At 37.8% G+C, this 14,130-nt stretch overlaps 1 protein-coding gene across 1 annotated transcript in view; it reads left to right on the forward strand.

The window, feature by feature from the left end:
• The window catches only part of COL12A1 (collagen, type XII, alpha 1), a 100,007-nt gene extending 87,953 nt beyond the window's left edge, over positions 1 to 12,054 (forward strand). The window contains 6 exon segments of the mRNA XM_009333147.1: positions 4,884 to 4,919; positions 5,029 to 5,095; positions 6,708 to 6,896; positions 7,967 to 8,035; positions 9,020 to 9,190; positions 11,577 to 12,054. Of these exon segments, the coding sequence (XP_009331422.1) occupies positions 4,884 to 4,919; positions 5,029 to 5,095; positions 6,708 to 6,896; positions 7,967 to 8,035; positions 9,020 to 9,190; positions 11,577 to 11,758 (714 nt within the window). The 3' untranslated portion in view covers positions 11,759 to 12,054.
• Positions 12,055 to 14,130: the final 2,076 nt, after the last annotated feature.

Consider the following 14,130-nt stretch of genomic DNA (forward strand, 5'->3'; position numbering starts at 1 on the left):
TTTTATCAGACTCCTGGAGGACAGAATTTCAACACTTTCCTTTGTGTCCAGTATTAGAATTGCAAAAGGTGCAGCCTTATGGCCAAATGCAACTTGCAGTGTCATGAATCATAGTTCATGCCTGCCTGAATTTGTAACTTCCTGTCCTGGAGAAAGATAACGAGGCTTCATACTGCCTCTGGTAAATACAAGGAGTAAATAATTTTTGACCAGATCCTGCCATTTTTTCTTCTACCTGAACAGTTTGTACTGCTGGTATTATGCACTGCAAGTCAGGTGAAAGACCTCTACAAAGCAAGGAACATTACACCCCAGGCAAAAAATACACAGGTACATGCAAATTATGAGGAGCCTTGGTATTGCAAAGACATTCTCAGTGAACACAGTTGATTGGAGCTCTTTTCTGATGTGTTAAATACCACTAATGTGCTAAGCTGAGGCAGACCACACCACGAATGTGGCTGTAAACATTTCTCTACCTCAATGTGTACTTATACTAGAACAAGTTGATACTTGAAGTATTAACTGAATTTTCATGGAAATCGGAAATTTGACTTTATAATCTGCTTATAAGTACTTCCAAGAGAAACTTAGGTGTTTTTTCAGTGTAGTAACAAAATGACCGAAAAAGGAACAGTAAGAACACAAATGAGTCAGTAATCTATTGAGAATTTAGCACTGGCTATCCTAGAGGAGACTAAAATATCTGTCCTCTGTCTGGTCAAACAGAGAGTGAGAATTTGGTAGTAGTCTGTACATATATCATAGGGTAACAACCAGCAAGGGTAAGAAAGAGTCATTTAGCTAAAAGGGGATGTTAGCTCAAGAAGAAATGGATATGTTTTCTGGGAATAAATGTAATGGAAAATAGAAGGTCTTGGACTATCAGAGAAGAAAAGTTCCTGTACTGTTGTTTTATAGGTGTGAGAGTGAAAATGGTAATGGATGGGTAGGCAGACTAAATTGTCTTAAGGTAGAGCTGTCTTGTTTATAAAACAGACTCTGTGACAACAAGGTCTGACTTTATTGATGTAGAAGGTCCCCGGGAAATAGTGCAAGGCATTCATGTTTTATATATAAGGTACTATTAGACTGATGCCTCCAGGACCAAATAGACTGTGAAAATCTTTAGAGGTTAATCCCAAGCACATAAGGGAGATGTTTGTTGTGAGTTAGATGCAGTATTTGAGCATTTTCCATTCTCTGCTGCCACGTGTTTACTGATCTTGCATCCATCTATGCAGACATCCCAGATGAAGTCTCAAAAAGATGCTGCTTTGGGAGCAGCGAGCGTGGTTCTTGTGGGGAGCAAACATTCTTTTGGGGAAAACAATTGAGTGCATTATCTTTTAAAGTAAAAATAGCAAAACTTCCTTTGTTTTGTCCTCCTTCAGCTGTAGAACTTTCCTGCAGCCCCAGCCTTCATCCCACAGCTCTGAAAAATCCCACATGCAGCATAAACTAGCTTCTTCTCACACTGACCCCAAGTGACTCCCTCATTGCAGGATATCAACAAAAAAGAATGTTAACAGCAGCTGCTGCTTCTCAAAATGCTGGCAAGCAGTTGGCTAAATTGCACGTTTTTGTCTATTAAAAGAAAATAAACTGAAATTTAAGAAGAATATAACCAAGTGGGAGGAAGATGCAAATAGCAACTCAGTAATTGCAGTTGTAATTATTTTTGGAAGTCATATTTCTAAAATATCCAGGTAGAAAATGAACTTTGCTGTTAACATAGCCAGTCAGCCTCTAATCTTCAAATATTAAAGTTAGTTTGGAAAAGCCTATAGATTTCCAATCATAAGGCTGAATCAGTGTATCTTTGCAAGGTCACAAACTGAAGAATGAGGATCATTTGATTTCAATGAATTGTAAAATTGACTGTGTATCGCTTATAATTAAGGAATGGCCTTAGCATTTTTCTACCTGGGAGACCTTTGTTGGCAATACTTTGGAGCAATGTTGTGCTTTTGTTATCAGAGCACCTTCCTGTCTTACCAACGTGGCCTGTGGCTGAAGGCAGCCTGAAGAACTTTTCTTGACCGGTCAGCAAAAATAGTTCCAGAAACAGTATATAGGATTTGAACATTTAAAGGTTGCTTCATTTTTTTCTCTTCTGTGTATAGCTCTGTGTGTGAATGCTCTAGCAAGCGAATTCGTTGGAACAGGGCCCTTTAAGTAATTATTAGAATATTGCTGGGATAGTAGACTAGAAGTCTGATTTTTAATGCTTGCACTTACTTAATGAATAAACAAGAAGACGTACTGCGTGATTTGCTTCCGGTCAAAACAACACGAGGTTGTACTATGAAAGTCTTAGGAAGAATGAGAATACAATGAGCAGGTATTATAAGTATGTACTCAGCAGATAATTTCAAATGAATACGCTTTCAGAGAATAGCAAAATTTGCCAAGTTTCAAACAGAAAGAGAAGCACCAAATAGTTTGTTAATAATTTTTTCCCCCAGATTTTCATGTTATAGACTAGTGCAAGTGAAAAACCTGCAATTCTGTTCAATGGATATTTCAGATAAATGTGATAGTTTATAACTGAGATGTTAATGTCTGTTGAATTCAGAGTCAAGTTACATCTCTTTTAGAGCTTCAGTACACCTGCATTTACCACAATGTTAATTAGTAGAGAATGACAGATAGAAATGTCATATTTCCCTGATGGTCTTAATTGTTACAGTTTATTTATGTCGTTATGGCCATGTTACAAGTCCATGGTTTGTTTCAGCATGTGGCTGTGCTAAGCTAAAACTGAAAGACAGACCTTTTCCCTGTGGACTTCACAGCGTAAGAAAAGATATAGATGAAAGACTGCAGGACGGAAGGGAAAGAATATTCATCAGTTTGATGAGTGTGTTGTGTACATATTAGTAACTGTCTCATTGGTGGCATAACTTATTCTAGTGGCACATTTATGGTGTCGGCATTCTAAATCTTTCATTTGAGTCTGTACAATTAATTGTGCATGAACAATCTGTTATGCATGATGCAAATGTACCGTATGCCAACTACTTAACTCACTGATAGATGAGCTGCCTCATATTTTCTGTGGCACGTCATGGGGTAGGTGTATGCAACACTGCGGCAGAGAAGCTCAGATAGTATACTAAGTTCGCACCCCAACATATCCCATGGGATTTGTTAGCCCAAAACCTTGATGGAAGTCTATGAAACAGTGCCACTGCATTTGAATTCTATCCGCTGTGACCTCTGTGGAATGATTTGTTGTCTCGTGTTGTTGAAATTAATTGTGGGTACTGTGGGAATGTTATGAAAAACAGCTGCGGCCCACACTTAGCCTTTGCTTTGTTAATGGTGATAAACAGGCTCCTTAAAGAAATGCTACCATGTAAAAATCAGCAATACTTAGGATGTATGTGTAACTATGTGGAGAGCCATGCAGGGCAGCAGATGACCAAACTGGTCTTTCACCTTTGAAATACGCCTTACGTTCAAATAGTAATTTAGGCTACAAGTGAAAATCTATTTGAACTCATGCTAGCCTCTTTTTGCTTAAGTAACAAAGCTCCTGTGCTCTAAGCAGCTCTTGCAGTAAATGCAGTTTTGTTTTCTTCTTCCTTTTGTGTTTCAATGTCAAAATTAAAAGAATAGTTTTAAAATACTTTGCGGATTTTTAGATTTTTCAAAGGCCGACCTAGTGACTAAAACAAACGACTGTGAATCTAATTCTCCACTTATTTTAAATATCTGTAATTTTTACTATAGTAAAAATTCACACAAGACTATATACACAAGTATCTGCAATTTTTACTGTGGCCAAAATCATGTCAAATAGATCAAAGCAAGTTATAAACATCCTTCTGAGATCATTGCTGTCTATTTTGAAAATCTTTCAAAATCCATCATAACAAGCATTGTAATTACAGTTTCTTTGGAAAGTATGGTTTGCTCTCTCTTGATGCTTTTATTTGCTAACACTGGAATGCAAACATAAGGCTAAAATCTCAAAATGTTTTGTGAGAGGTGCACACACAAAATTTTGTTTGCAGAGTAGATTGTGCATGCATATCTCCAGTTCAGCATTTAAAAACATCTTTAGAGTATACCTGATGTTTTTCCAGCCATAGACACATACATATATAAAAATTAGAATCAGTCCTTCTTGTTGGCTTCTTACATAGTATTCTTGAAAACCAAAAAACCCACAACAACCACTAGGGTATTCAAAGGCAAATGGAAATTGCTGTTAGACAAAAGTTAGCTCTTGGCAAATGTCAATAATTATAAAGCAGCTCAAGCTAAGACTATTGTAAGACTAGAAATAGTTGAGAATTAGCAGGGAAGCTGTCGTTATAAATAGAATAAGCACTTAATGGCATATCTCTCCATCTTATATGTCATGTCTGCATAGCACTTCTTCACTTAACACAGGGTCTGTTTCTTGTGGGTTTAAGGAGACAGCTACCCTTCCTAGACGTGTTATTCTTCCTAGCTTACCTTCTTTAATGATGAGTTGGCTTAAGACTTAAAATTAAAGAGTCCTATATAATTCACACAAGACTATTCACCATTTACACAAATGTGATGCTAGAAATTCAACTTTCAAATTGCCAGTGTGGTCCCAGAGCCAGAATATGTCAGTTTCTTTGGCCCTGGTTTGAATTTTTCCTTCAGATCTTCTTCTTCTGCATCTGTCAGTGTGTTTGATTATACACAAAAGATCACTGCTCGTCCAGTCTTTTCTGGCACCTGCTTTAGGTGTAAGTAAATGAAATGTAAAGTTCAAGGAGGACCACATCTGTCTTCTTGAAGGAGTCAAAACGTTTTCTAAAATTGCATGTCTCAAACCTATAGGTGGGGCGGAATAACATAATCCTTCAGCTGTTTTATTTTTACTGTATTTATTTTAGGGAGCACCTGGAATGAAGGGAGAAAAAGGTGACAGAGTAAGTCTCCTTTAAAGACAGTTTTTCTCATATTTTTAAATTAAACTCTATGTCTTTAAAAGCACAGACACTTGCTAATAAAACACTTGTTTTGGTTTTGATTATTTAGGGTGACATTGCTTCTCAGAACATGATGCGAGCAGTTGCAAGACAAGTTTGTGAACAACTGATAAATGGTAAACAGCGTGGCTTGCTTTTTTTCTCATACTAGTAATTTACTACTTTGTTTGTTAAAAGAGAAAACAATGGTTTAAATTTAAGGTGAGGGATATTGGCCACAGAGCATAGCAAGAGCTTGAGTGACCTGATAGCTGTCCAATGCCAATGATTTGGTGGAAAAAAATGTAGCACTAAATTTTTGCCAGATCCAAATGGCTAGCTTGATTATAAACTAACCTGTGACCTTTGGAAATGCACATGCGAGTCCAATACTCTATACAAGGAAGATGACTGTCCTTTTGTCAGTCTGGTCCAAAATTACTTTATCTTTGTCATAAAAATTGATATACATTTTCTCATTGAACATGTCTTATCTTCAGGAGGAAGGAGTCGGTGAGAAAAAAGATGCTCACTGCAGGTACTTTGATAGCAGGAAAAGACAGATGAGTGTTGGGTAAACACTGTGCACAGAATCAGCTGTGCTATGCAAGTAAAAATGATACTTATTTGGATAAGGACTCCAAATTGAATTTTAGTCCTCTACTGCCACACAGTGCAGCTCTGCAGCCCATGAAAGTGTTTTCTGCAGAGGCTTGCTTTCTGTCCCTGAGGCAGTGCTTTTGCGATCAGTAGACCTGCTGAGGAGGACAAAGACAAATGTGCCCATAAATTGTTCTTAATATTGTTTCTATAACAAGGGTAAGTGCTGACTGAGGTAAACAGACATACCTTTTGGATCATTAAGAGTGCTTGTGTACAGGGAGAAGGACAGTATGTCCTTTAAAATGTCTGTGATGGCTGCTGTTTAAAACATGTCTATTAGTTAGCCATCGCAGAGGAAGGAAAGTACATTCATGAATGTATTAAGCTTATGAATAAGGATGTGTTATCTGAGATCTCTTAGCATCTCTTTTTTGAACATCCCTGCCTTATTTTTTTCATATTCAGCTCATCTCTTCAGGGTTATGCTAGGACTGGCACATTACACTAATCGGGTATGGTTAGAGGTAGCCCCTTGTTAAGGGCTCCTTTCTGCACAGTTTCACAACGCTGTTGCTTTTGTTCGGACACCTTTCTTTGGAAATGAAATTTGCCTCTATGCAGAAGGTATATAGGTACAAGTCTATGCACCCTACAGGCTTAAGAAAGTGACTTCATAGACTGTGTGCTGCTAGCTCTACACATGAATAATTTATACTGTGTTTGTGGTAGCTTCAGAGCTCTCAAAGTACATAGAAATGTGATACTCCACCTTTGGAAGTGTAACAAGTCCTTTCTGTTCTTCAGAGTAGCAACAACCTCTAAATAGAACTCTGAGAGCAAGAGTATTGCAAACAAATGCTTATTTTGTGACTTTAATTGCTTTAAAATTAATTTTTGTTAATGTTATTGGTTTCCAGAATCCCCCTTACCTTTCTTCCCTCCCTCCTCCATTTATGTTCAGCCTTCTTATCAGACATTCATCTTAAGTCTTCCTAACTAATCTGTAGTAGTTCATCCCTAATCTATTGAGTGGGAGAAAGGATAGGATTTAATGAAGAGAGAGAATTTGTTATTCCTTCCCACTCTGATAAAAGACTTTCACTCATTTCACATTTTTTATCGAACCATTTTTCTTCCCTTTTGAAGGTCAAATGAGCCGGTTCAACCAAATGCTGAATCAAATCCCGAACGATTATTATTCAAATCGTAACCAGCCAGGGCCACCAGGACCACCTGGTCCCCCAGGAGCTGCTGGGACAAGAGGAGAGCCTGGACCTGGAGGAAGACCAGGATTCCCAGGACCTCCTGGGGTCCAAGGACCACCTGGTGAAAGAGGTGAGTAAATTCCAAGGCAGCTGTATATTTCACAGTGGACATAGTGCAGAGGCTGCCAGAGGAGCAGTCTGATCCCTTTACCATGTCAGACTAGGAAGCCCACACCTAGTGGTAGCCTCTTAGGTCAGTTGGATTGCCTGATGACACTGATGTTCTGGAGGACAAGCTTAATTACAGCAGTGCTTTGCTCTGTCTCTCCCTTGCTCATGTTTCATGAAACACAAGTTGGTATAACGTTTTGGCTGCTGTCTCAGGCTTCCACAGGATATCCCAGGAAAGTGAATGTTCTCAGAACTCTTCTGGCACTAAACAGCTACATCTTGAAAGGCTGTTTGGAGTAACACAACTCTTTGCAGAACAGAACTCTGATTAAGAGAGGAAATGAGTCATTACCAAGAATAAAAAGGAGTTGAAAGTATTAGGTCTATATCCTTGGCTCTTTGCAGTACTCTGAGAGAGGGAAGCAACTCTGAACTGAGTTTGAGCATATGGGTAATGGCTACCTTGGATCACTGCAATGACATGGAGTGTCTGTACTGTACTATGTTGTGGCCTTTGCTTATTCCAGCTACTCTACTGTAGCATAGGCTCAGTGCTGTGTTTTCTAGTATATATTTTGGTATAATCTTTAAAAAAGACTAGAAAAAAATCAAGGAAGAATGAATTTCTGAATTCTGCTCTTTCTTAAACTTATTTCATCATAACTGTCTCTAAGAAAGTGTAAAGCATCCTTTATAGCAGAAGTATGCAAGCTTTTGAAAATACCTTCCTGTTTGTAGTTTAATATAATAAGGTTCTGTGGTGTATCTCAAAGACTTTTCTATGTTTGAGAAAGTTTATTCACACTAAATTAATTCTGCATCCTACTTTGGTTTTAGGTTAGTATATTTATATCCAAATTATTTTCCCAAATGCATATTTGGACATCTGTACAAAATAAGGTTTGACCAGCCTTGTTACATTAAATAATGGGAACTAAATATTAATACCAATGAGAGAGCATGAAGAAATATTTATTGATGTCATTTCCTTCCTTTGGTTTTTATTGCTTTTTTTTTATTATTCTGTAGGAATGCCTGGAGAGAAAGGCGAAAGAGGGACTGGATCTCAAGGACCACGAGGTTTGCCGGGACCACCTGGTAAATATTTTTTGTTTTATCAGCTTACAGAAAAGTAGGAGAAAAAGACAACATTTCTTCATAGGGAACCAGACTACATATGGTGAATGAACGTGCTTTACTCTGTCCACTTCATGTTTTTGACATGTATTAGAGTTTACTGGAAATCCCTGCAAAAAAGGGCAATTTAGAAAGATTTTTGCTTGTGGCTAGTAGGTATTTGTCTTTATCTTGTAATTTACTCATCTGGCATGCTTGCTTGTGTGAAAATGTATCTCATGAAAATATATTGTCCAAATATTTGACGGATATTTTCATAAGCTTTATCAGATGATACTTTTGCAGTATCTAGTTCCATTTTTCACTTGTGATTACAGAACTACAAATTGTCCCTGGACATCATGCAATTTTGTTCACTGATGCCTTGGCAGAAATCAGCTACATCATTTGTTTCTGCTTGTAGTTTACTAGGCTAAACATGGTTTTTCATTACAGGACCCATAAGATGCTTGCAGCAAATTGTAGCCCCAGTTACTTAAGCTTTACTTTTCTGCTAACCATAATAAGACTGGTTCCAAAAAAAACATTACCTCATCTATCCTGGGGCTACAGGGTAGAAGAATTAATGTACTCCTATATTTTAATTGAAATCCAATGTGCTTGTCTAATCTAGTAGTTTCCCTTGAGATCTTTGTATCTTACACAGAGGGGAAATAAACCAGAGAATTCATTGATGTTTCTTACTTGGCTCAAAACTTACAAAATCAATTTCTGTGAATAAATCCTTAAGTAAGCCACACACAGGGAAGCAACTAATGATGAGTCACATTTCTAGCTTTCTTTTGTTTTTCTTCTGTTGACCCCCAACAACTAGCAACAAAGTGCAAGTGTTTTCTCACCAAAGACATAGCCTAGACTGTATAGTCTAGACAGCAGTAATGTTAGCTTTTTATCAAGCTAGCTCTTAAAGAAAACAACCCCCCAACCTTTCAATTCTAAAATTAGGTCCACAAGGAGAATCTAGAACTGGTCCACCAGGCTCCACAGGATCACGAGGACCACCAGGGCCACCAGGTCGACCTGGAAATGCTGGTATTCGAGGTCCCCCAGGGCCACCAGGATATTGTGATTCATCCCAGTGTGCTAGCATCCCTTATAACGGCCAAGGATTCCCAGGTAGGTTATGAACAACTTAACTTGCCTTAAATAGCCTTCACAGATGTGGCTGTTCACACTGAGCTGCTTTACATGAGACAGTCCTGCTAGCCTGGACATACTGAGTCAGGAGGAAATGGTTGCAATGAGCAGGCCTGCCTCATTGTAATGTGCAGGTATATGAGCAGTCATTTGGACTTTGATACAGATTTACTTGATGTTATGTGTGGCTCGCTTTAAATAGGAAGTAGTAACTAAATATTTCAGTCTTTTTTTTTTAAACATAAACGGTTAGTAGTTGATAATGTTGCTCATAGGATTTAAGTGACCATTTTCTTCTTCTTCTTTTTTCCCCTCCGTCCCCAACCCTTCCAACCGTCTTCAGAACAAGGTTGAATTCTCCATGTTTCTCTTGAAAAATAAAAAGAATGCTGTGGTTGGCAATTTCCGTGTGTCTCTTTTTGAGCAATGTCAGGATTATTTTATACAAAATTGATACCTGAAATAAAATTTTTCCACAAAGGAAATCCATTCAGTGACACAGTGCAGACAACTGAAAAACACCACTGTCCTACAATTTCTACCGAGTTAAACACCATGGAGTCCCTGATTAGCCCTGGGTCATATCAGCCTTCCTCTCTGTGATGTAGCTCAAAACAGTAGGCTGCTTCAGGAATCAAAAGAAAGGGTCACAGCGGCCACCAATTTCTGACTGGAAAGATTCTAATATATTTTGACATGGGGATCCTGCAGGACCACAGTATTGTTAACAAATTAATATGTATGCATTGCAACATCTCAAAATTAGTGTATGTGATACTACTATTGGATACGGTTTGCTGTTAGTGTATTGTGCATGTACCCATGAAAAGAAAAAAAAAAGATATATATATATATATATATGTACACACTTGCAGACTCAGTGCTGCTGGTTAAAGAGCCAGGTGGTTGTGCAGATCTCACACAAAATTCTTATTTAAATGAAAAAGAAAGAAAATTGTACCTGTGATTCAGCAGTGTTCTCCTTTCTAGTAAGCAGCTATGTATACATATATAAATATATGCCTATGACTTAACTGTTACGTATTTAGTTGGATGAAAGTATGTTTTTGCACATCTGATGGACTTTTTAAAAGACTAACATCATCTTTGACCTGTTTCAGGTTTCGGCTAACACATTTTCTAAGTCGCCAGTGCTGCTTACAGTTTGAATACATGAAAATCCTGTTTCTGAGATGTTTGCGCACGTGCTTATTAGAAAATGAGTCTGTATGGATATTTCACCACGGATATGGTTTTTGAACCATGTTGGTCTCATAGAATGGGGAGATTCTTTTTACTAACACAACTCGTGAATGAGATGATAAAGGACAGTGATGTCAATTCATTAAGCCTGTTGCATTTCAGTAATAAAATAGACAGTCTTTCTTTTTAAAAAAAAGACCCAGACCATCAAAAGCCTCAGTGGTGAAGGAGGCTTATAAAACTACTAACCAGCAACGGTAATGCCATTAGAAGAGACAGATTTAACCTGGTAAATGAGAAATGACTTATGTAAATAGTAAACTAATTGTGGCTTGTAAATGATTTGTATGGGACCGTATCCACTAAAATCTGTTAACAACTCTACGTGATGCTTTTGCATAAAAGCCTGCTGCTGCTTGCTATATGCCGGGATAACATCTTTGACAACTTATGACACCTACCTGTCTGTTGCTTGTTACCAACTTGTCTGAATCGGGGCATGTGCCTTTTTTTATATGTAATCTTGTTGGATTCTGTAACTGCAGTTATAAATACCAAAGTTTTATAATTATTTTTCTTCTGTTTTGCTGTAGTTTTTGGTGTTCCTGAAGCACCAGCTGTAACTCGGTTTGTTACGAGGAACAGCACAAGAAAATGACATGTACTGTATATTGCCGCTGGTGATAGTTATGTGTACACTTACTTTCCCATTCTCAGAGAAGATTAGTATATGCCAAACCCACTTATTCATTTTACCCACTCCATGTCTTCTACTAATTACGCAGTCTAAAATAAAGTCCAGTGCTTGGATTTACCGAAGTAGCTGTAAAATAATATTTTTATTTGATTTGCTTTGGTTTTGTTTTATTTTTCTTTTACAATAATTGGTCCCTTGCACAATTTAAGACTCTTTCTGCAACGTTTTGTGTCCTATAAATACAAAGCCTTTCAAAATGAGTTTCAAACTTTTTATTATGTTACTGCCAAAAAGTATTCATTGGCAAAACTGAAAAATACCCCCAGTGAACTATTAATTTATGTATTTATTATGTGGAAATAAGATTGGACTAACATCATGTAGACAAACTAACTTTCATTGTATTTGTGGATTCAAAGACATGCGATAACTATTATGTCCAATCGGACAACTATTTTCAACCAGAACCATACGTGCCTGAAAGTGGACCCTATCAACCTGAAGGTGAACCCTTTATAGTACCTATGGAGTCAGAAAGGAGAGAGGACGAGTATGAGGACTATGGAGTTGAAATGCATTCACCAGAATACCCTGAGCACATGCGCTGGAAAAGATCGCTGTCAAGGAAAGCAAAAACAAAACCATAACAGATCTGTGTCTTGTTTTGGTTTTTTTGGTTGGTGGTTTTTGGTTTTGCTATACTTGCATTTGCAGACACACACAGGGAGAGTGCATCATTTCTTTCGCAATATAGCTTTCTGGTCTTTTCATATCAGACGCACCCCTGTTTTGTATCTTGCTTATGTGGGGATAGCAATGTGTGCACCTAGGGGCTTCATATTGCTCTGGAAATGCTTGTAAAATACTGTTGCTTGTAGTGGCTGCGTACAGGTCAATATGTGCATTCAGTTATCCCAGTCCTGCCTTTTCATTAAAATAATGTAAAAATGAATAAATAAAAAAAAAAGAAAACCAAAAAACCAAAACAAAAATAACCACAGAGCTGCTGCAAATTTTCTAAGGACTGTCTGCTTTAGCTCTACATTTTTCTTCTTTTTCAAATGCATGTTTGCAGTTCAGTCAGATCGTAGGTCTGCATTATCTAGTTAAAAAAGAAACAAAATTTTCCCTCTCCTTCCAATATCATTGTCATTTTCTTCTATTCTTAGTTACACTTTGCAGAGCATATACTGCTCTTATACATCTCCTTTAAACACCACAAACATTAAGTAGCTGAAATCATTGTATCGACTGGATACAGTTTAATAATGCCTGAAAACTCCTTGTTTGTAGACACAGTAACATTTATGCCAAATTGCAGTCAATCCTGCAGAGATGGAATTGCATGTTCATGTTGTATATTTAGTATGAAATTTTTTTTTCAGAATACAATGTTTCTTAGTTATCAAAAGCAGTTGGAAATTGTGTGCAAGACTATGGATATAGAATTGCTGCTTTTATATTTTAACTGCAAATTGTGAATTTCACTGCCTTATATTATTTATTTCTGAAATGAAAGAGGCATTTTTCAATAAAACTACTGAAAATTTATATGTGTCTATGCATTTTTTGAAAGGCACGGTGAGACTGATGTGTGTGTATTCTATTAGTGTTATTTACTCAGCCATTTGGAAATTCCAGGCACCAAAAATCAACTAGAATGGGAATAGTCTTAAAATAGGTATTGGGGCTGTAGTGTCTAGAGGTGGGTGGATGAAAGCAGGAGAGGCTTCCTCTGTCTGAGGTGTGAATAAGACTTTTGACAAATTCAGTCTGCAAGGCTTTTGGTGAAGAAAAAAAAAGAGAGGCTCTGAGTCTCAGTTGCTGTCTTTTTTGGAGTTTCTGATGGATGGCTGTTGCAGAGAGAGAGACTCTTTCCACCTGAGGAACTACTTGGACTGCAGTGAGTGCCTAAAGCCACACAAACTTTTAATTCCTCATGTGCTGTGAGCATTGTAGCCATGGCACCACGGAGATCAGTATTAGCAAATAGCTTGCTTGAGGAAGTGGGTGTCTGGTGTTTGCTGAGCTCCATCCTGCTGGACCGTACATGAGCTGGCTACTATCTGCTCAGGAGGTCATTGGTATCTGCACAAGCTTTGATCACAGTGATGGCTGTGAGGTAGCTTTACCTGGAGAAGGTGACAAGGATGATTTGGAAAAGAACAGCAAAACTGCAGTGGACCAGGAGAATCACTTGCTAACTGAGGAGGAGAGAGTGGACTGGTGGTGATCCTTCCTATCCGTGGTATCTTAACCAAGGTCTGTCTTAGAAGTAAAAGTGGCTTTCGCCATAGGACCTGGCGCAAAACCTTTTGACTTCATTGGGAAAGCTGGAATGACGTTTCTTAAGATCATGCAAGACATCTGTCACAGAAGTGAAGCTAGACGTGCAGGCTGGCTTCCTGGTCACTGAATTTTACTCCGCACTGGAAGCTATATGACAAATATTAGTGTCCACAAATGGAAATTATACAACAGCTCCATAGACCGCCTACTTCACTGAAGTGAAATGAAATCCAAACAAATGGCATTTCAAAGAGTAATCCGGATTACAGCCATATGCCTTTTAGACTGTAAGAGAATAATTCTGGGCTGAACTGAGGAACATTTAAAGGAGAATCAAAGCCATTGATTCTTTATGTTTTCTTCTAATTGCAGAGAGTTAAGTATAAAAAACATGTCCTGCAGCTTGATGTGCAATAAAGAAATGCATGTGTCTGGCAGGCAGAAAGATGCTGGTAGAAATTTAGAGAAGTGATTAAAATGTTTCTCTGAATTGTATTTAAAAATAATGACATCTTGCATTGATCCCCCAGCTGTCTCTTTCTGGCATTAAGTGTGCCCCTAGGACAAGCTTAACCAGGTACCCATATCTTCATAAAAAAGATTCCCTTCTGGCCTCCAAACAGAAAGTTTTACCTTATTTAAAGGATATATTTTAAGTTATTTTTCTATTTCTTCACAAAATATGCCCAATGCTTGCCAACCATGCCTTGTATTCTTTGTGTTTTTTATT

Source organism: Pygoscelis adeliae, unplaced genomic scaffold, assembly GCF_000699105.1.
Source record: "Pygoscelis adeliae isolate BGI_AS28 unplaced genomic scaffold, ASM69910v1 Scaffold57, whole genome shotgun sequence".
NCBI classification, from domain to species: domain Eukaryota; kingdom Metazoa; phylum Chordata; class Aves; order Sphenisciformes; family Spheniscidae; genus Pygoscelis; species Pygoscelis adeliae.